This window comes from Chelmon rostratus, chromosome 7 (genome assembly GCF_017976325.1).
Source record: "Chelmon rostratus isolate fCheRos1 chromosome 7, fCheRos1.pri, whole genome shotgun sequence".
Classification (NCBI taxonomy): domain Eukaryota; kingdom Metazoa; phylum Chordata; class Actinopteri; order Chaetodontiformes; family Chaetodontidae; genus Chelmon; species Chelmon rostratus.
In genome coordinates, this window is record NC_055664.1 from 15519252 (window position 1) to 15539447 (window position 20196).

Genomic DNA, 20196 nt, shown 5'->3' on the forward strand with positions numbered 1-20196 from the left:
CTCAGTCTTCCTCAGTGGATGCACTGGCCCGAGTTTAGAACTAGTCACATGATGACTGCCACCGTGGCTCAGGTCATGTGATGACAACTGAACCGACTCCACGACAAGCACACTCGATGTGCTAAAGAAGAGCATGAGATGCGGTAGAAAGCCCTGGAAAAAGGTCAAAAATGAACTCAGTAAATTACTTAGGATGGAAATGTTTCTGGTGTATGCATGTTTATGGACCATAAGACTAAATGGTGCACTGTGTGTTCTGTTGTGTATTGTCTGTTGTGCTTCTCGGAGCTCAAATGAATGTGTAAAAAAAGGTCAACGCAGGACACAGATGAAGCACATTTACATTCCTCTGAGCAACGCTTGATGTGAACTCAGACATTTCCTGCCGACGCTTCTTTCTCCACCACGAGAAGAGCTTCACCAACACAATGAACAGACACTCAGGAAAGGCTAAATCAAACCTGGCAGCCTCGTTACCTCCAGGCTACAAGCTCGCATTGGCATCTCATACATCTACTGAAATACTGATGTAAAGGGTGACCAGGAGTCCCTCCTAGTAGGATGCGCCACAGCGAGAGACCCTGGAAGGGGGAAAAACCACTCGTTCTACAGAGACAGATCATGGAGGAACAGTGGAGCTACTATGCTGCCTGTAAATTGAGCCTTTCTTCCTGTGAGAGGGTGACATGGTGGAATGCAGCACATTAATGTGGACATGGGTGGGCTCCTCATTCCTGTCATAGCATCTCTCTCATCCCTTTGACCCACCATGACTTTCTTCTCTTGTTTTTTTGCCTTCATGCCTCCTTTGAGTTTGAGTCAACAGGGTGTGGATGCAGAAGTGCTGCGCTTCTTCAGCATTATTCAGGTTTTTGTGAGGGTAATAATCAGTCAGCTATTAACCATCCTGTTCATTTCAGGATCAGTTCAGCAAAGATTTATTGGCATTATATTTTTGATGTTGTTATACTGTATAGGGCAATATTAGCGTATCATATTGGTATTGTTATGCATTTAGGTTGATAAATAAATAAGAAAGTTTGAGGTAATTGAGGTCTTGTTGACACGTAACCTGAGGCATGCTGTAGTTACATAGTTTGTCCACTAGAGAGCACTTTAAGGAATCCTAATCAGAACTATTTATGTTTTTTGTCAAAGTTCACTATTTAACATCGGCTATATCATTATAAGACGTTTTTGGGATTCTCAAATATCGACATCAGTGTATTGTCAGTAATGGTGGTGGAAACTGCACACTCAGAGGCTTGAAGGCTACAGGAGCACTTCTGTTACGTCAGCAAAGATCTTTAATCAAACACCCTTGATGGAAAATATGAAGAATACTTGTAAAAGTAATGGCAACGACTAATGCTGACAGCAGTTGAAAATCGGTGATAAAAAATTTGTCTGACCTTTCTCTTTTTCAGCGTGGGCTGCTGTGGAGGTCAACATGGAGGACAGAGTGGAGGTGTTCAGGGGGGAAACAGCTTCGATCGCCTGCATGTTCACATCGTCTGAAGGCATCGGCGCCATGATCATACAGTGGTTCTATGTGAGTTTCACCGAGCCCGATGCACAGATGCACACAGAGGTATGGTGTGTCTACGCGCCAGGTGTTCAATGTGTGATCTCTTACCTTTAGGTGACACGGGGGGGTGAGAGGCAGAACATCTACTACCAAGACGCCACCACGAAGATTGTAGCCCGAGGCACACCGTTCACAGACCGGATCAGTGTGAACGGTACCGGAGCCACCGGAGATGTGGTGTTGACTATCAGCAACGTGCAGCTGCAAGACGAGCTGGAATTTATCTGTCTCATCGGAAGTGTAACGGGGGAAGCTGGGGAGGGACGAACAAAGCTCAGGGTGTTTGGTAAGATTCAACCTGAGATGGCATGAAACATGATATGACTTTCAACCGATCTCCACCTTTTGTACTTCGCTTCAACTGCTTTCACACATTACATTCCCAAGAACAGACAATGCACCCAACTGCTCTAAACCGAAAATTAGCTGCCAGGACACTTTGCCTTTTCTAGTTGATGATCCAGTCCTTCATTCCTATGCAGAAACACCAGACCTCCCTACCATTGAGAGTGTGCAGACAGGGATCTCAGTCAGTGAAGACAGCCTATCTAAGGTAAAGAAGCTTTGAATCATGAACGTCAGAGTATAAAAGTGATGAAATGACTCTTAGGCTGCGCTCTACTTCTTTGAAAGTGGTTCTCTCTCCTCTCCTACAGATTGGGACGTGTGAGGTCAAAAATGGCTTCCCCAAGCCAAACATCACTTGGTACAGAAACAACACGCCACTACGCACTGCTCAGGATGGTGAGCGGATCAACATCTGCAGTGCACTTCTACAGCATCTTAGTTTGTGCTTGATGGGATTTAACGTCTTCACTGTCTTGTGTTTGGTGTCTTCCAGTGGTGAAAGTAGTGCCCAGCATCACGAGTGAATCCAGCGGCCTGTTCTCAGTGAAGAGTGAACTGAGCATGAAGGTGGTGAAGGAGGACAAAGATGATGTGTTCTACTGCGAGGTCACCTACTTTGTTCCTGGCGGAACCAGGATGACCGAGACCAACCGTGTCAACATCACCGTGTACTGTGAGTTTTACACATAGTCTGACTCGAGTTAGAAACGACCACCGGCCCGCACTGTGATCCGATCACCCGGGCCTGGCCCACAGTCGGCTTTCTGTTTCATCCCAGAGGTGTTGGATGGAGTTGAGGTTAGGGCTCTGTGCAGCTGGTGAATTCCTCTCTCTGTTTCAGACCCCTCCACAGCTGTAAGCATTTGGGTGGAGTCACCAAAGGGCAAAATCAAGGAAGGGGACTCGATCGAGCTTCACTGTCGTGGCAACGGGAATACTCCATCCTCAATTATTTCAATCAAGCATACCAAGGTAAGAAATACCTTTTCGTGCTTGTTATTCATGCACCAAACGCAGCAGCATAGCTTTGGCCTCAGCAACCCTCCTCAGCAGACGGAGTTAACTATTTTAAGGACTTGTTACCAATGTTGAGTCAAAAGTTGTATGTTGAAGTGGTAATCAGATTACTCTGGCTTTTTGTAGACTGATCAGACTTGGGAGGGCAATGTGTTGGTGCTAAGGAACGTGACCCGTCTAAACACTGGAGATTACACGTGCACCTCTATGGACACGGACACCTTTGAGGAGATCACAGACTACACCACTGTGTTTGTCAACTGTAAGGAATCTGCACTCATATGATTTGTGACCATGACAACACGTACATCACTTACCAGCAGTACGACTTGAATCCTGTCTCCATGCCGTGCAGATCTGAAACCTGCTGTGGTGATACCTGAAAACACTACTGTGGTGGTCCAAGGGGATGAGCTGAAGGCCACCTGCAACGCCCTCTCTCCTCTGCAGACACACACAGCCTGGTTTAAGGTCACATCCATACATACAGCACAGTACACTTACACAAGCAGCAACGTTTTGTCTCAGAAACGTACAAACGCCCAAATTAAACTTTAATGTACCATTATGAAGTAAACACGCTGGTGTGAATGCTTCATATCTACATGTGCATGTCAGCGTGTGTGTTAAATGTGCTTTTTGTGTCTTGGCGTGTGCAGGACGGAGTGGAGGTTTCAACGGGCCACACTTTGATCCTCCAGGACGCTACGTTTGACACAGCAGGGGCGTATGTTTGTGTGGTGACTGTTCCTGAGATCGAGGGAATGGAAACCAGAAAAACACTTGTTGTTCAAGTCCAAGGTAAATCTGATCAGAGAAACTGTACACAGTGTAACATCATGCAGTGTATAATGTATAATGTAATGTTAGTTAGCAGGTGCTGTTGTTAGTTATAGTAGTTGGTTATGGAAGAACTTTTCATGGTTATTATTTCTCCTCCCTGCAGGCCCACCAGAGATCATGGAGAAGGACCACACAGAGATGGAGCAGATTTTTGAAAAGACAGTCGAGCTGAGCTGCCATGCCAGAGGCTTCCCTGCTCCCAGCATCACCTGGACCACCTCTGACGGGAAGGTAGCGCAGAGGGAAGCCTCACATTAGCTACAGCTGTAACAGAAGTGCACGGTTTTCCAAAATGTGTTCTAACTAGATTAGACCCTTATCTCTTCAATCCTGATGGCTTAATCTCGCTCAAACCCTACAGAGGTTTACAGTGTATGATCCATAGTGGTACAGTACAGGAAGAAGTCTCATTTAACTCGAAACTTTGATTTGACATTCAAGATAAAGGTCTTTAGCAATTGGTGGATGGCAATGTCAGTCAAAACTTTTGTCCAGACTAAAATTGGATGGATTGTTATGAGCTTCTGTACAGATATTCATGGCGCCAAGCGATGCATCCTAATGACTAATAGCAGGTCAAAAGTCCGTTATCCGGTGAAATATTTCAGCATCTGCTGGTTGGATTGTACTTTTGCGCTAATTAGCAAAACGTAGCATGCTAATATGCTAAACTAAAGGCATTAAACATTATATCCGCTCAACAGTAGAGTAGGTAGTAATGTCACTGTGAGCTTGCTGCCATGCTAGCATTAGCATATAGCTAACATATAGCCTTACAGGCTCGCTAGCATAGCTGCAGACTCAGTCTTGAAATGTTCAACACTACAAGTCTGATTCCGATAAAACGTGTTTCTGCACTTTTCAAATCTCACCTGTGCAAAAGGAAGAGAAACCTTTCGTGCTTTACTTTGCGTCTTTAACTGTGTGTTTTTGTGTCAGGTCCTCAAGACAGCATCCCAAGAAGACACTGAGGAGGGCGTCCAGAGTGTGGTCACTATCAAGGTCGACTCTGACATCACTGCTTTCTGCAATGCCTCCAACGAGCACGGCACTGCCGCGGTGACCTTCAACATCAAAGCCAGTGAGTTCCTCCTGCTGCTCGTTTCCTGTCTCTGCTCTTTGTGTTTATATGCGTGTGCGTCTCTATTTGTTGTCCTCCTCGCTCCCCCTCCCTCCCTTTCCTTGTGTTCCAGCCCTTCTTGTCTGTCACTTCGTTGTTTATGTTCACTTCGTCTGAAGGCCTCGAGCTCTGCCATGTGCTGTAACGTGTTGCCTGTGATTCTGGACATTTCAATCGCTGTTGTTGTTGTTGTTGTTTCTGACGAGACGCTGCAAAGCTGTGCGGCTGTTCAATGTGCTCCCCTCCTTCCCCAGTGTGTTAACAGGGAGTGTCCTCCCTTCTGTGCCTCTAACTGTTTTCAGTTACACACACCACCACACCAGCCACCACCACCACCACTACAACAACTAGCAATCCCATTTCCTCCACCACAGGTAAGACCACAGTCACTCTGCACGGCCCACCAAGCGCCACTTGAGTCAAATCAGCTGAAAAAGTTTAGAAGATGACTGTATCAAAGAAAATCCCATGAAATGGACTTGACAACTTCAGTTGTCAGTAAAGGTTATTATCTGCCTGCTCAGTATTAGGTAGTTTACAGGCTTCCATTCATTCAGGGCCTGGCTGTGCCATTTTTCTGTGAGTCAGACATAAAGAATGAGAGCATGAACACTAGAAAGCACCTGAAGGCTGCAGTAATTACCACACTGGCATGACTGAAAGGTCATTACAGAAGTGTTGGTTAGTGATCACGCTGATTGCGTAAAATTGTAGTTTCCACAAGGTATTTATTGTTTCAAATAGGTGATATTACTGCGGTCTGATATCGCAGCAAGGTGTCTTATTGGCGAATTTGTTGGCACAGCTCTTATTTTCTGCTTGTTACTATGTAATTAAACTTTATTTGCTTATATGTGGTCTTTTAATGAGTTCCACTAATAATGTCAAAACATTGCAGTGTGAGAGGAGGTTTCTATTCCAGAACAATAGTCAGTCAAGGTCATAAATATGACCGACTGACAAGGTTTATCCTCTGCAGGGTTACAAGGATTGCATTCCTGTTAGCATTATGCTGTGCAGATGCACACACAGTACACAACCGCAAACGCACACATGCTTGAGTGTGACTCTAGAAAGCAGCTGATGCTTTAAATGCACTCAGAGCGAGTCTCCTGACTCCCATTACGGGTGCTGCCTTGTGTTTTCTCTCCTTCTGCCTCCCGTCTCTCTTGTACGTCATGCCAGGAAATTTCCAGCCCCTCAGAGGAAAACTGTTCTGGGTTGTCGTTTCTGGAAAAGCTCTGGTTAAATGAGATTAAACAGGGCTGCTCTGGGAGATGACTGTTGTGCTACTGACCACAGTCGGCCTGTCAGGCTAGATGTTTAGCTTCAAGTCAGGGATAAAGATCCTCTCAAATTAAACATTTGTTGTATTTAGTCCAGGTCTGTGCTGCCTGTGTTTGTGTGTGTGTGTGTGTCAGGCCTGCTGATGTGAGTTATTTAATGCTTCGAGCCACCCACTGATAATTGTACTCATGTGGTTTTTCTCAGTCAAAGCCCAAACAGCTAATCCACCAGAGAAAGTCAAGAAAGGTTTGTATGTCACAATGCTGAAGACTCTCCCCCACTGCTCTTCCTCAAAGACGAAAAGCTTCCATCCACCTCTCCTCCACAGCACCTCCCTCTCTCAACTCCCAGCATTCATCACACCCTTCCTCTCTTCTGATGCACAAAACATCAAACCGTTACTGAGCTGTTCATCTTCACCTCTTCCTGTGCATGCTATCATGTTGTATGAGCGCACCTCTCTAGCACTCCTGAATGACTTTGCACCTTCCTTTCTTTAGGTTGCCAGGTTTAGTCCACCTGAATGATGCTAGAACTGCACTCTCTTTAGACGCACTGTTACATGCTATCTACACACTGTGGAATGCTGCACAGCCTGCCTGGTGAAATCTTGTCTCTGATGCCTCGTACCGTCGTCTCATTCTCGATCCAGTTCCAGTGAGTAACCCTGTCGTTGTCCTTGTGCTTCCTCTCCACCAGAGGGCAGCGGTGTTATCATTGCAGTCATCATCATCTGCATCCTGCTGCTGGCCATCCTGGGGAGTGTGCTCTACTTCCTCTACAAAAAGGGCAAAATCTGTGGCCGATCCGGCAAGCAAGACCTGTAAGTGCAAAGAGAGCCACCTGAGGTTGGAGGGTAAAGCTGGAATGTGTGTTAACCCCTTTAGACCCAGCATCAATTGTAATGAACAATGAATATTTATAACAGATTGTCCTAGTAACTGAATGGACTCTAACTAGCTTTTGGGAACAGAATAAGACATGTCAGAAGGCTAGAGGCTGAGTAAGACAAATTGTCTTAATTCATCATATAAAAACTTAATTTTCTTTAATGTGGAAAGCAAAATTAAATGTCCATCATTATGAGCATCATATCTGGAGATGATGGTTCATGAAGTCAGAAAACTGGAGTCGGTGGAGCTAAAAGGAGAGTGAACAAACACATCTCCAAATAAATGATCATGTTGCTCCATAACTGCTGGATGTGTAAATATGCAACTGTTTGTTAACAAGTTCTGAACTTAAAAGGTGATTATAGATGTACGTCAGTGTCTTTACAGCTCGCTTCCACTTCTGCCAAAGAGCCGATCGAAACAATCAACTAATCGTTATGGTTGTCCAGAAGAGCAGTCTATTGCATTGTGTATGCATCTGACTTTAAGGTTTGGTCTTGCAGCACCAAAGAGAAGTCCAACAAAGATAACATTGTGGTGGAGATGAAGAGCGACAACACAGAGGAAGCTGTGCTCCTCGGGGTCAACGGAGAAAAGCAACCCCCCAGCGACCAGGTAGATATCTGCTGTTGAACCGAGAGGATGCTGTTTTTCTGTTGGTCTGATTCGACCATTAACATGTTTACACACCCTCCCCCTTGTCTTTGCTTGTGTTTTAATGTGTGTTTGCCCTCTGGAGTAAAGAGCGGCGAGTACCTGGACGTGCAGAAGTGAGGAGGTCACTGCAGATGCACCAACGGCTGCTCCCGTTCTTCCCTCTCAGGCTCAGACCCGCCGATGCCTTCAAGCTTCCACCACAACTCCTTATCCCAAAGTTGCGTCATGGAAAAGCTAAGCTGTCTGTCAGTTAACGTCACGATGGACGACCGAGACTCAAATTATTCCTAGCTGCAGCTTTTGCTTGCCGCCCCGTATGTCCCAGAACATTTCTTTTGGAATACAGCTTGAGCTTTAATGAGAAATGAGCTGAGCGCTCCGTGACGAAACTCTGCTAATAAATTGTCCACCTGCAAACCAAGGACTGTCCATAGCCTATAGTGCTCATTACTATGAGCCTTGTATACTGCTGATTGTCCGTAGAACAATAATTAGAGCACAACATTGACCAGGGACTGTTTTTATACACGACTACGCATCACCTCAGGCAAAGCCATCACTGAAGAGCGGCCTGAAACAGCTCTTTATCAAGTGTGCATATTATAATCTATGTATATATTTCTTTATTTAAAATAACACCATTGGGAAAAAAAAACAAAAACAAAAAAACCAACCAAAAATAAATGACCAGATCATGTTTTATTTTGTTCGGGAGCTGAGGTAGTTTAGGTAGATGTCTTGTTTTGATTTTTATTGTCTGTTTCCTGTTTTGCTTCCAGTAAGTCTGTACACTGAAATCTTTGTGGACGCGACGATGCTTCCTCCTACAGCCAGTTACAGCCTCACCAAAAACGTTTCCTCTTAGCTCTGAAAACAAGCTCAGAGGTCATTTAACCCCTTAACGCTGATTGTCGCGAATTTGCATCATACCCCTTTAATCCACATTGCAGCCGAATTGTGCATGCATTCGGTTTGTGCATATTCAACACACATCTAGGAACCTTTTGCAAGCACTGGTTTCTCGTCGGACCGGTCAAAGTGAAAACTACATCCGTTGTGTTGTTGTTACAATGTAATGGTTGTAAGCCAATTTTGTGGCTTTTATGATGCACATTTATGAATTTTGAAAAAAAAGTACTTTTATGCAAATTAGCGACAACAGGCGTTAATGCTTAAATACTAGCATTAATGCCTGTTGTCGCTAATTTGCATCATACCTAAATTTCTATCTATTGTATGTGCTACAGAAAAATTAACAAACTCCTCTTAATTTAGGATCAATTTGAAAGCAAAAACACAAAGAATTAATTTTTTTATATAATTCTAAATAAATTCAGGCGTCAAGGGGTTAATCACAGATCATTCACATTTGCAGCCTTTTCTTCTGTACCGCTAACACTCTCGTCTTTACGCTCCCCAGTTCGTACATAATGAAGAAAATATTTTTGCCAGATGGGTGAATAAGCCGCTCAGCGTTTGACATAGAGGCGTTTGCGCTATTCGTAGTTCTCTGATATTTTGCGTGTGTGAGTTCAAGCATTGCCAACAGTCGAGTCAAAAGGCTACAGACGCCTTAGAAATTCAATCAAAGCCGACAGAAATATAAGCAAACCCAACATTTTGTATTGTTTGTTGTTTATATTTAATGTTCAGTGCACTGATTTCTTTGTGGTTTTTCAAGCAGTTGTGTTTCTCTAATGTGAAACAGTTTTGTTTATTGCGACTGTATGTGAATGATAGTTCTGCAGCTGTTTGTATTTCTTTTTTTAAGAGGAAGGATGAGGGTAGAACAGATTATTGGTCCATGGTAAGTGTGGTTCATGGCATGAAGTTGCCCTCCTTAGAAGTAAAAGACATGTTTCTGTTTAATGAATTCATTAATTCATGTGTTGAGTGAATCTTGGAATAATCTGTTAGACTCCTGAGACACAGAAATGCCCTCAGACATGACCACTATGAAATGAAATGGTAACCACAGTAAATGACTACTTAGGAGGGGGAACGACTGTGACTCCACATATGCAAATTAAAGGTTGTAGACAATCCAGGCGCTCTGTGCTGAGTTACATGTAGAGATCATCCATACTTAGTCTGTTGTTTTCTGCTGTTTGGAAGAACTACCACTGTTAAATTGTTTTGGATGTTTTAAATCTGTAAAATGCTTTTTAATGCCTCGGAGTTGTAAAATGTAAAATCAATGTCATTGATGACGTTCAAACCATTTTACCAACAAATTCATTGTTTGTAGTTTTTGAAAATTATACCAAATAAATATTGACTGTTACATGAGGGGGAGGACTGAAAATGTGTCTAAATTAAACAACAAGCTGCCAGCGTTTAACAAAACTAAGACTGTTTAAGATCGGATTCCTCTTCCATGGATTTACACATAGAGCTCCTGTATAAACAGAAACTGTTCAGTTTGAACACTTCCAGTTAATTCCAATCATTGTTAGCTTAATCAATATAAAATTTGTCTACAGGCAAAATACACACAGAATTAAGTTCCTGATGTTAAACTATGAATAATTACTTGGGTTTAAATAAAGCAGTTCTTAAAAACAACAACTTTATTTTCCCTTTAATTAGCTTCTGCAGTTGGAGGAAATGATGTGCCTGTAAATAAAGTGTAACTTATTCTGTTATTGTGCAGACAACTAAAGCCGGACTGATTGTCTCTGTCCTGCAGACATAAATTACACATTATATCTTTAGCAGTCGGTTGGTACACAGAAGGCTTTATTAAGTTACTGAGGAGTTTTATAAATGGATCAGATATGATGCAGATTTGATCAACTGGCCAGGCAGTCAAATCAGATTTTGGTTTTTAATGCAGTCACCAAATGCATTAGTGAACTTTTGAGACTATAGGCTACAAAGCAGAGGCAGAAATAGCACTGAAGTATTGAACCTGTCTGCAGTTCTGACCGCTCGGCAAAGTCCTCATCCTGCTACTGTCAAGCACACTTAGTTCATTTTGAAAACCTAGAGTTTCATCAGATCTGTGCCTTCATGCTGCTTTCACGCTAATTTATAATCCAGTTTCTCTCCTCTCCTGCCCGACTTCGATAGATCCTCTTCACAGCAGACATTTTGACTTGTCCAAGCAGAAAAAGCACAGCTGTAAATAATAAGATTAATGATGGCTCCGTCAAGCGTCCCAGAGAGCGATGTTAGTGAGTGAGGGTGCATGAGACCTGGGCCCTGGATCCAGTGTGCTTTTCCTGCTTCAACAAGTCAAAAAGTCTGCTGTGAAAAGAGTCTGTATCACAGTGGATACTGATCCATTTAAACCTCTGCAATCCAAACTCCACCTTAGCATAGCTGTCATAATGTTTTTCAATTTCACATTATTAATGCATTAAAAGGTCAGTCTCTATGGAGACAGTACATCGATGAGGTCTCTGGACTAAAGCTTGGTATTTGAAAAATGTGTTTTGACACCTGTCCAGACTAAATGAATAAATTAATTCAACTTCAAAGTCTATCAGACGACCGTGTAATCAATAATGGAATGTGTATCCTGATTTTAAGATATGCTGTATAGGAAATGGTTTTTACCTCTCACCTCACAGGTTTGTAAATGTTGCTTCTGAACTTCGTCTGCATGTGAGATTTGTCAGTGTACTGGCACCTACAAGATAAACATGTTTGAGCGTGTGTGTAGAGAAGAGCGATGGCTTTTGCTTATCATTTTATTAACAGCACTGTGCATACTTCCAAAGTGATATGAGCTTTAAAAACCATCAAAAAGTTAATGAATGCCTTTTTACCGACGAGAAGCGACACGTCTACATGGAACAACGGCTCCCTCTTCTGGCAGAAAGTTGAAGTACCCCAACACAGGGAGTGAGGGTAACAGGGGATTTGGGGGGGGGGGGCGGGGGCGCTGGTGCGCATCTGGCATCTCTGAGGCTGGCACTGATCTGGGACCTGGTTTATCTTGAGACCTTTTACAGATCAGCACTCAGATGAGGCCTGATGCGGCCAACAAGGCAGAGAGGACATATTAATACAAGCAATACTGCACAATCTTGCCTTCAGAGATCAGCAGGTACAGATCAATACCTGCAAGCTCTCTTCAAACACAAGGCCTTATTCTAAACATGGTGAGGGTCTCTAAACATATGGCACTGCTTACTGAATTATTCACACAAGTAAACAAAACCTTTGGAACAAAATACATGTACAGGAATGCAAAATGAAATAAAACAGCCATTTTTTTTCTTTTCATATCACTAACTTTATACAATTTGTTTTTCTTTAGAGTGACAGTATCAAAGCACAAATTGGTATACTGTGCGAAAACAAAATTAAAATGGTAAATAATACAATGACATGCTGTCCTCGAAACATCAACAAAACATTGGTACAGTATTGAGGATTGGGGACCTCCCCGTCCATTACCCATCATTCAAGAAGTTTCTCAAGGCAACTAGGAACAGAAAAAGAGAAAGAACTAGAGGATGGCCAAACAGCGCGCAGATAGCTTCCAGTCAACAGACAGCGTTACCCAGAATAAGCTAGGGCTGATTAGCTAGTGACATGATTTAGACCCTAAAAACAAACAAGCAAAAACATTCTTCTTCATATGCTGGGAGAAGTTCAAGTCAATGTACCTAAAAGCTCCTTGCATTTGTTTGTCTTATTCATTCATAGTACCTGGAAATGAAGCTGCTGTCTCTAGTCCTGCGAACATCAGAAATAATACGAAAAATGTGCAAGTGTGATTAAAAAAAAAAAAAAAAAGGCAATAGGCTACTTGTGTGACTTCATTATGCGGATACTTTTGGCTACATGTCACCTGGACGAAGAGACGGCAGGTGAGTCTGCTCTGGTTTTTGACAGCCAGGGTCAACGCCACTTGTTTAGATAAACACAATTCCTGAGTTAGTTATTACAGTTGGCCCAAATACTGATTTTAATGTAGACTTGGGGGTGGGCCAGCAAACCCATGAGCCTACTTACTTTTTCTTAAAAAAAAAAAAAAAAAAAAAAAGCCTCAGCAATCACTCCTCTTCAGTGGGGTGAACTCTCGTGGAGAAAGGAAATCAGAGAGAAACTTGAATCTGTTACAAAATGGCTGGTTTCCATACCAAAAGCATTTTGTTTGCTTTATCACTGGTGCTATACAGAGTCTACCTGTAGATAATCATAGAGAATATATCTGTAAAAAACAAAAGGTTTAAAACACTGAAGAGTCGACAGCTCGAGGGGGCTGCAGGCTCACAAGCCGCTTGTACTTTCAAGTATGCTACATCACGGACTGGAGGAACACGGGTGATACTGTCACTTTAAAGAAACAGGATGACGGTTAAACACAATATTCACAAATGTACATTTAAGGCGTAATTGTTTAGCACTAACAACAGTAGCAGCAGTGAAGCACTTCTGAATTAATTATAATAACAATATTTATGATCATATTACAATAATATATTACCAAAGTAAATCAAAGACTTTTTTTTGTTTCATAACACTGGACTGCGCTGGAGACAGAAATCCGAACCAGTCAGCCAATGACGTTAGACGAAGACAGAACGGAAACGTTTCAGCCACCACGGAGCACACAACACTAGCCTGTCTGATACTGCAGGGTCGTCAACATTAGCACGTCCTCTAATAATCTCACTGCCAGGCTCTACAGCTACACTAGGCCCTGCCATTTGAGTTAGAGCAGTAGTACGTTTACAGAGCACGAGTCTGAGTTCACTGACTGGAATTCCACATTCATGTTGTACAGGAACAGGGGTTCATTTAAGAGCAGGTCATGAGGAGGAGAGTCTGGCAGACACGCACGCATGCTCACATACACGCACACACATATATATAGACACACGCTGCCAGACAACAGTCCAGACCTAAAACCATCGTCATGCTACTTTGAAAAATACAACACGACAAAACGAGCATGTTTTTCTAAAATAAAAAAAACAAGGAAACAAACAAAAAAGTACCAAAGCAACGTTGTTAATCGAAGGCCATAACAGACTGAATTCATCATGTCTAAGCTGCTGCTGACCGACACATCCCGGTGAGGAAGACACCTCGACTATTCCTCTTCCTCGCATGTGTTTCCGCACATTCCTCAGTCCGCCAGAAAGGGCCACACCCCCCTTTAATCTGGTCCCTGTCTACCCATATCGCTTGTACCAACAGCGACCCTCAAAGCTGAAATCATTTTTACATACTGTATATGCACGTACTGTATATATTACACACATTTAATATTTACTCATATATTAAATTTTCATATAGACATACATTTTTAGTTTTATTTGTGAGGTGTTGGTTACATTTTCAGCAAGAGGCTTCAACATGAAAGGTCAGAATCTGTCTTCCTCAGGATTACTGTGAACGTCTCGCGTCTCGTGGCGTCCCGTCACTGTTTCCGCATGCGCTCGGTCAGTCCCGTGGAGATGTCCTGCTGTAACAGTTCAAAGGAGGAGAGACACTGTTGAAAGCGCATGGAGTGCAGGGCGCGGAGCCCCAGGGATGCTGTGAGCTCGCTGGAGTAAAATCCACAGGGGCGTAGGGCGTCAGCCAGCACCGGAGGTAGTGCTGCAGGCAATGGGCTTTGGGCTTTGGGCTGGGCCGTGCCAACCTAAACCCAACCAGGCTGGGCCAAGCTAGGGCAAGAGAGCAAACACGAGAGAGAGGCACAAGGAGTGTGCTATGTAAGAACATGCGCGGTGGAGGGAATGGAGACAAACTCGCGCAGGATATTCTTGGCCATTTCGATATTGTTCTGTGCAATCATCAGTGCTTTCTGGATGTCCTGATAAGAGTATCCCTGACTCATGAGGTGCTCGATCTCGCTACTGATTTGAGGGTTGGCTTCTCCTCCTGTTGCCCCACTGCTGGGTGGAGCAGGGACGGGCGGGACGGGGCTGGGGCGGCGCTCCGAGTTGATTCGTCTGGGCAGGGGCTTTGGTGGTCTCTCTGGCGCTTCCACCGGCTCTGAGAAGGCTGAACAAACGGGGGGAAAGAGAATGTGTATACGCCTTTCAAGCCAAAAGGTCCGGAAAACTCTAGTTTACTCTAGTCAACGTAAACTGCTTTCAAATATCCTAAAGGTCAATATCAGATCATGTGAATGAGAATTAAGTTTACTGGAAATAATTTAGATGAAAGACAAAGATGCTGACCACTATAATTAGACACTTGTAGCAAGACAGCACACTGAGTATATATCTGAAGCAAGCGACGTCATTTATCATCCTGTATATATGATGAACTGGCTGACCTTTCCGATGCAGCCACTTTTAATAAAGCACTCAAAGAGTCTAATTATGATCGGGGAGCGTGTCAGCATGTCTGAGAGCCACTTAACTGCCCCTCAGATACAAAGATTTAGGTCTTTAGTGGACCACTCAGACACCCGGTAATCATCATAGGTAGTAAATGTCAGCTCACTGCCGAGACAAAGAGATTACTCTGACAGATAAACGGCCGTCTGATAAAATCAAAAAGCTAAAAACCACCAAAAGGCTTCATATTAGCACCACCGGCGAGGAGATGTTGTCCCTCGTTCATCAAGCTTCTCAGTGTCTCAACCAAAATCCTCTAAAGGACGCTCTGCTCCAGCTGCCTGTGGTCTGTTCCTCCTGCGCCTCCCATCCTTCTTCTACAGAAGGAGACAGGTCTGCTAACGCATTAGCTGCAGACAAACCTCCACACAGCCTCGTCTTTGTGTGTGTGTCTCAGTGATTCCGATGATAAGTTCATTCCACCATCAGGGACGTCCAACATCCTGGAGGCATCCCTTATTGTTTTTCTGCTGTAAAGGTCACTGATGTAACTGAACAGCTCTGTATAATTATTGGTCTTTACCCTCCTTTGCACTCTGATTGCAGACACTGGAGCAAATGATGAACAGCGATCGATTCAGGGAGATCTATCGAAGTCCGAAGTTGAGGCTAACATCAGCTTCAGAGAGCTTCTGGAAAATCTGTGTTATGTCTGGCCTCATACTGGGTAGCAGCAAAACGCCTGAGTCAACTTTTCAGGCTGCCCTTCAGGTCACAGGACTTTTGTATTACCTCAAGATATTGATTCATCAGCACTTTTAATTGCTTTTTGGCCAGGAAGGACCAGCGCAAAGATGCTTCTGTTCTACATTTTTACATCCAAGTGATTTTAGAAAACATCTTTATCTTCCAGTTACCGTCACTGCAAATCACAGAAATTTCCGACTTACTCTAATGGTATCTAGATATTTAGGACCAGCAGTTTCATTTTTATTTAATTTTTATGGCAGTCAGAGGTGGAGCTTTTCATAACATGGCTTGTTGTAAAGTACCCCATAATTTTGGTGGTATTTTTACATTGCATTACTCATTGCTCAAAAATGTTAGAACTACGACAGGCTGTATATTTATCACAATCAGCAAGCAACTTTTTTTGTTAGGTTATATATTAAAACAATCTTGAGCTAAACAGGGAACAAGTATACTTACGTGCTGCAGCTCCAGCGTCCGAATCTAGTGAAAAGCGACTGAAAGCAGCAGTGGAGGATGAGCACGATGAGGATGATGAAGAGGAGGAAGACGAACCACCAAGTTCTGAAAGGGTCCGTCGGGCGGGGGGCATGGGCAGCCAGGGTTTCGGGAAGTCGTAGCCATTTTCCTCCTCTTCCCTGTCCTCGGCTGCATGGTCTCTGGGACCATTGGTCATCGCTAGAGGGGGCAGCTCTGAGTAGTCTGAGAAGGATTGATGTTTGTTAGCACTGCAGTACCTGAACTACATAAAGATGAATACAGATTTAGCATACGCCTGGTTACATCCAAATACACAGATAATTACCCTCTAAAACAGCTTCAGATGAGTCACAACAATAGCCAAAATATAATTTACATTCAAGCCAGAACAATGAGAGGGCGCATTTTTTCCAGGTGGTGAGGAGCTTGTTTCAGAGTGAAAATAATATTCAGATATTCAAATTACCTGGATAGAATGAGTACTGTGACACCAGCAGTTCACTTTAAAGCAGAGATAACACAAATACATCTTTGCAGGGTGGTAGACAGGAAGGTCTGCATGGAGGCATGATACAGGTTTAAAACAGTATGCAAAATACCTGAATCTCTGGCTTGTTGTGATCTGGACTGGATGTTATACATGGCTTCATACATTTGTGGTCCATCCTCTAGGTCAGCCAGTGTGAGCCTACAACAACAAACAATAAAACTGCAATCACTAAAGTCACTTCATTTAGATGTGCTGCTGGAAGTGGATCCATTGAGTGTTTACCGTGAGTTGAGTGTGGAGGCTTGGGTCTGCGTCTGGAGTGCCGACAGAGACTGTGGCTGTGGGTGCCTCGGGACTGGTGGGGTCTCCCCTACTGGTGGTGCCGTGATGGGGGGCAGGACAGGGCGAGAGGAGGGGATCATGTACTCTGACTCCTCCTCACTGTCACGTGCCTCCTCTCCTGTCGCCGGCCTCAGAGCTGGAGAAGGTCTGGGAAGCAACAAGCCAGGAATATTTATACTAGAACTGTAAAAATGGACGAATGAAATATGACCACTAAAAGGCTAAATGGTTTGAGAGGACACAAGCCTCCGAAAATCTGTTTTGCATGGCCTTTGTGATTTGCAAGTAAGCAAAAATCATGTCAGTCCTTAAAAGATGAGAAGCTCCACTCCTCTAATGTCATTACAGTGCAAGAACTACGCACCTAACTGCCAGTGAATAGATGGCGTTGGCTGAGGATGAGGGCTTGACTTTGGGGTTGTCATAATCTTGACTGGCTATAGCTGCAAAATTCTGAAAAGGAAGCAGAAGGTGAAACTCAGAAACCTTAAAACTGAAGAGAATTATATAAATCAAATATTACTCACATTAAAGGTATGGCTTGGCATTTAGGAAAATACGCTTATTCAGTTTGAGATTCATGCCACTCTCATGTGTGTACTGTAAATATGAAGCTTCTGCCAGCAGCCGGCTAGCTTAGCTTAGCTTAGCTTAAAGACTGGAGACGGGGAAAGCCAGCCCTGCTCTGCAAAAACCCAGATGTAAAAATAAAAAGTTGTGGTTTCATAAGGAGTTGTGCACTGGACTATTTTTTGGCTGTGCTCAGTGACTTCCTGGAGTCTCCACCGGATGTCTTGCAACCTCACTGTGACAACAAGACTCCAGGAAGTCACGGCACATACCACAATTTTTTATTTTTACGTTTCACTTTTGATTAAACAAGCCAAACATAATGTGATAGTGAGCTTTATAGGCGCTGGTAGGTGGACATTTGGAGAGAGCCAGGCTAGCTCTTTCCCTCCGCTTTCAGTCTTTATGCTAAGCTAAAGGCTGCAGCTTTATATTTAACATTCAAACTCTCGCTTTGCAAGAGAGCATAAACTCACATTTCCCAAAATGTTGAACAGAAATGTAATTGCTATTGACACAGCAGAGAAACCCATGTGAAGTACAAATATTAACAGAGGTAATAAATACATCTTTAATTTCATTTCCCTGCTGTAAATGATCAAACATTGACTATGTGACTGAGCTGAAAAGCCACACTTGCTCTAACCCACATACGCAGTACAATATAGTGGATTTTTAGAAGCTGGGGCTAGATTTATCTCTTCAGTTCGCTTACTTGGACGGTTACTGCTAAAATGTTGCGTGTTTGTAATTGTAACCAATGAATACACATCAAATGATGGTGAAGTGTGTGGTGTTTTGCGTCTTCTCTGACCAGCTGGTGGTCCAGACTGAGGGAGCTGTTGTTCTTCTGCGAGTCTGAGCGTGTGTCCAGTGCGGACGGCAGCGCCAACGGGAGGGAGTGCCGGTTGGACAGTTCCTTGACACCTGCTCGGATGTCCCCTCCAAGACTGGATACTTGGGTGCATGAGGAAGATGAGGAGGATGAGGAGGAGGAGGAGGAGGTGGGCGCCTTGGGAACAGGCCGGGAGTTCCAGTCAGTCAGGGGACGGTTTGGGGGTGCAGGAGGGAGCTTATCTCGAGGTGGCTCCCCAGGAGTGCAGGGTAATGGCCGTCTCTGCAGCCGTCCGTCGGGGGCGGCTCCGGCTGGGTGGGGGCGATCTGGGGGAGGAGGAGGGGGGAGATCCCTCAGCGCTGGGGGAAGGGGGAGAGGCTTGTCTTTGTGATGAGATGCTGCCTGAAGGGGGGCAAACAAAGACGGAGGGAGCTCATTTAGGCTACATACAATATTGATGTGAAATCAAAGAAAACTCAGTGCAGTTATCTTCTGCAGGGGAAATAATGCATTTAGCAACAAGACCTCTGTGTATGCATTTATCATCAAAATCAACAATATACATAACTTAGATGAATAACACCAAGGAACACCAAGAAATAATGTTCATCTGCAGACAATTCCAGCTTCCTATCTACAGTTTCCATTTATCTACATTCAGTGGTAATATCAATGTGTGAGTGCGTGGAAATGCACTCCGAAATTAGATACATGCACAATATAAAACACAATGAGTGTTGTGGCTGTCATTTAAATATCTTCCCAGTATCAAGGAGATAATGAGACTGAGCACAATTTCAATAACAGAGCTGGGTTACAAGTAAAATTCTTCTTCTTCTTCTGGTTTTGTTCTCTGCTTCAACTGTAAAACCATAAAAGTCAAGCTATGAACCAGCTGCACAGCAGAATGCTTAAGTAGGTAGTTACCAAAAAACAGAAGTTGAATTTTGGGGCAACAATGAATGGCTTTTATGTTACAACAAACATGGCAAGTAACAGAAATGGCATTAAAATGATGTGTAAATTCCATCTAGGCAACAATGTCCCCTCATTTTCCTATGACAGCACTACTTCCTGTTAACCTGTAGGCTATGACACAAACTTTCAGGTGTGAACTGGACAATCGAACCACAAACTGTGGATGTGTGACTGTGAAACACATAAAAGCCTTGACCAAGCTTAGTTACCTTAGTGGTGACCCCAGGGCTGGAGGCACCAGGGGGGTTGGAAGGTCTGTGTGGTAGCAGGTCTAGTCTGGGCGGCACAGGGGGAAGAGAGGACTGAGGAGCCATGGACAAGGGTGACGGGGGGCGCTCCACCTGGATCCCACACACAAAACAGCCACGTTGAGCACAAGACTAGATTTGTCTGATGGCAGCTTTCCATGATGCAACTGATCCACAAACGCTGCTGTGAATCTGACTTCTGTCAACGTCAGCCAGAACCTTTCAGCTGCCTTGCTGTTTAAGACACACTGCGCCACAGTTCTCATATCATTCCTCCTTAAATTGTTCGGTCCAGAGATATCAACATCTAGAGCTGGATGACATGGCTGAAAATGTTTTAAAAAAAAATCCATATCATGCAATTTCTTATAGTAGGTGCGATGAATGAATAAATAAGTAAATACGATGTAGAAGATGTAATGTTTCGTGTCCTTGAAAAGTTTTCAGAATTGTCCACAGCTTGACAGCTTATTTGTGGTTTTCAAGAACTAATTACATAT

General features: G+C 43.7%; 2 protein-coding genes across 5 annotated transcripts in view; one reads left to right on the forward strand and one right to left on the reverse strand.

Moving 5' to 3' along the window:
• The window catches only part of mcamb (melanoma cell adhesion molecule b), a 32037-nt gene extending 23594 nt beyond the window's left edge, over positions 1–8443 (forward strand). The window contains exons 2-17 of one of the 4 annotated variants that reach the window (XM_041939963.1): positions 1428–1552; positions 1643–1874; positions 2071–2141; positions 2245–2332; positions 2430–2609; positions 2778–2908; positions 3080–3215; positions 3309–3424; positions 3613–3754; positions 3900–4027; positions 4736–4877; positions 5219–5290; positions 6408–6449; positions 6903–7026; positions 7600–7711; positions 7836–8443. In XM_041939963.1, coding sequence (XP_041795897.1) covers positions 1428–1552; positions 1643–1874; positions 2071–2141; positions 2245–2332; positions 2430–2609; positions 2778–2908; positions 3080–3215; positions 3309–3424; positions 3613–3754; positions 3900–4027; positions 4736–4877; positions 5219–5290; positions 6408–6449; positions 6903–7026; positions 7600–7711; positions 7836–7838 — 1844 coding nt within the window. In that variant the 3' untranslated portion in view covers positions 7839–8443. The remainder of the gene's footprint in view (positions 1–1427; positions 1553–1642; positions 1875–2070; positions 2142–2244; positions 2333–2429; positions 2610–2777; positions 2909–3079; positions 3216–3308; positions 3425–3612; positions 3755–3899; positions 4028–4735; positions 4878–5218; positions 5291–6407; positions 6450–6902; positions 7027–7599; positions 7712–7835) is intronic. The other 3 variants (XM_041939962.1, XM_041939964.1, XM_041939965.1) reach the window with 3 other exon arrangements.
• Positions 8444–10495: 2052 nt separating this feature from the next.
• cbl (Cbl proto-oncogene, E3 ubiquitin protein ligase) overlaps positions 10496–20196 on the reverse strand; it is a 39386-nt gene continuing 29685 nt past the window's right edge. The window contains exons 10-16 of the mRNA XM_041939961.1: positions 19658–19789; positions 18450–18872; positions 17430–17518; positions 17006–17212; positions 16833–16921; positions 16213–16455; positions 10496–14722 (exon numbers count right to left, since the gene is read on the reverse strand). Of these exons, the coding sequence (XP_041795895.1) occupies positions 14427–14722; positions 16213–16455; positions 16833–16921; positions 17006–17212; positions 17430–17518; positions 18450–18872; positions 19658–19789 (1479 nt within the window). The 3' untranslated portion in view covers positions 10496–14426. The remainder of the gene's footprint in view (positions 14723–16212; positions 16456–16832; positions 16922–17005; positions 17213–17429; positions 17519–18449; positions 18873–19657; positions 19790–20196) is intronic.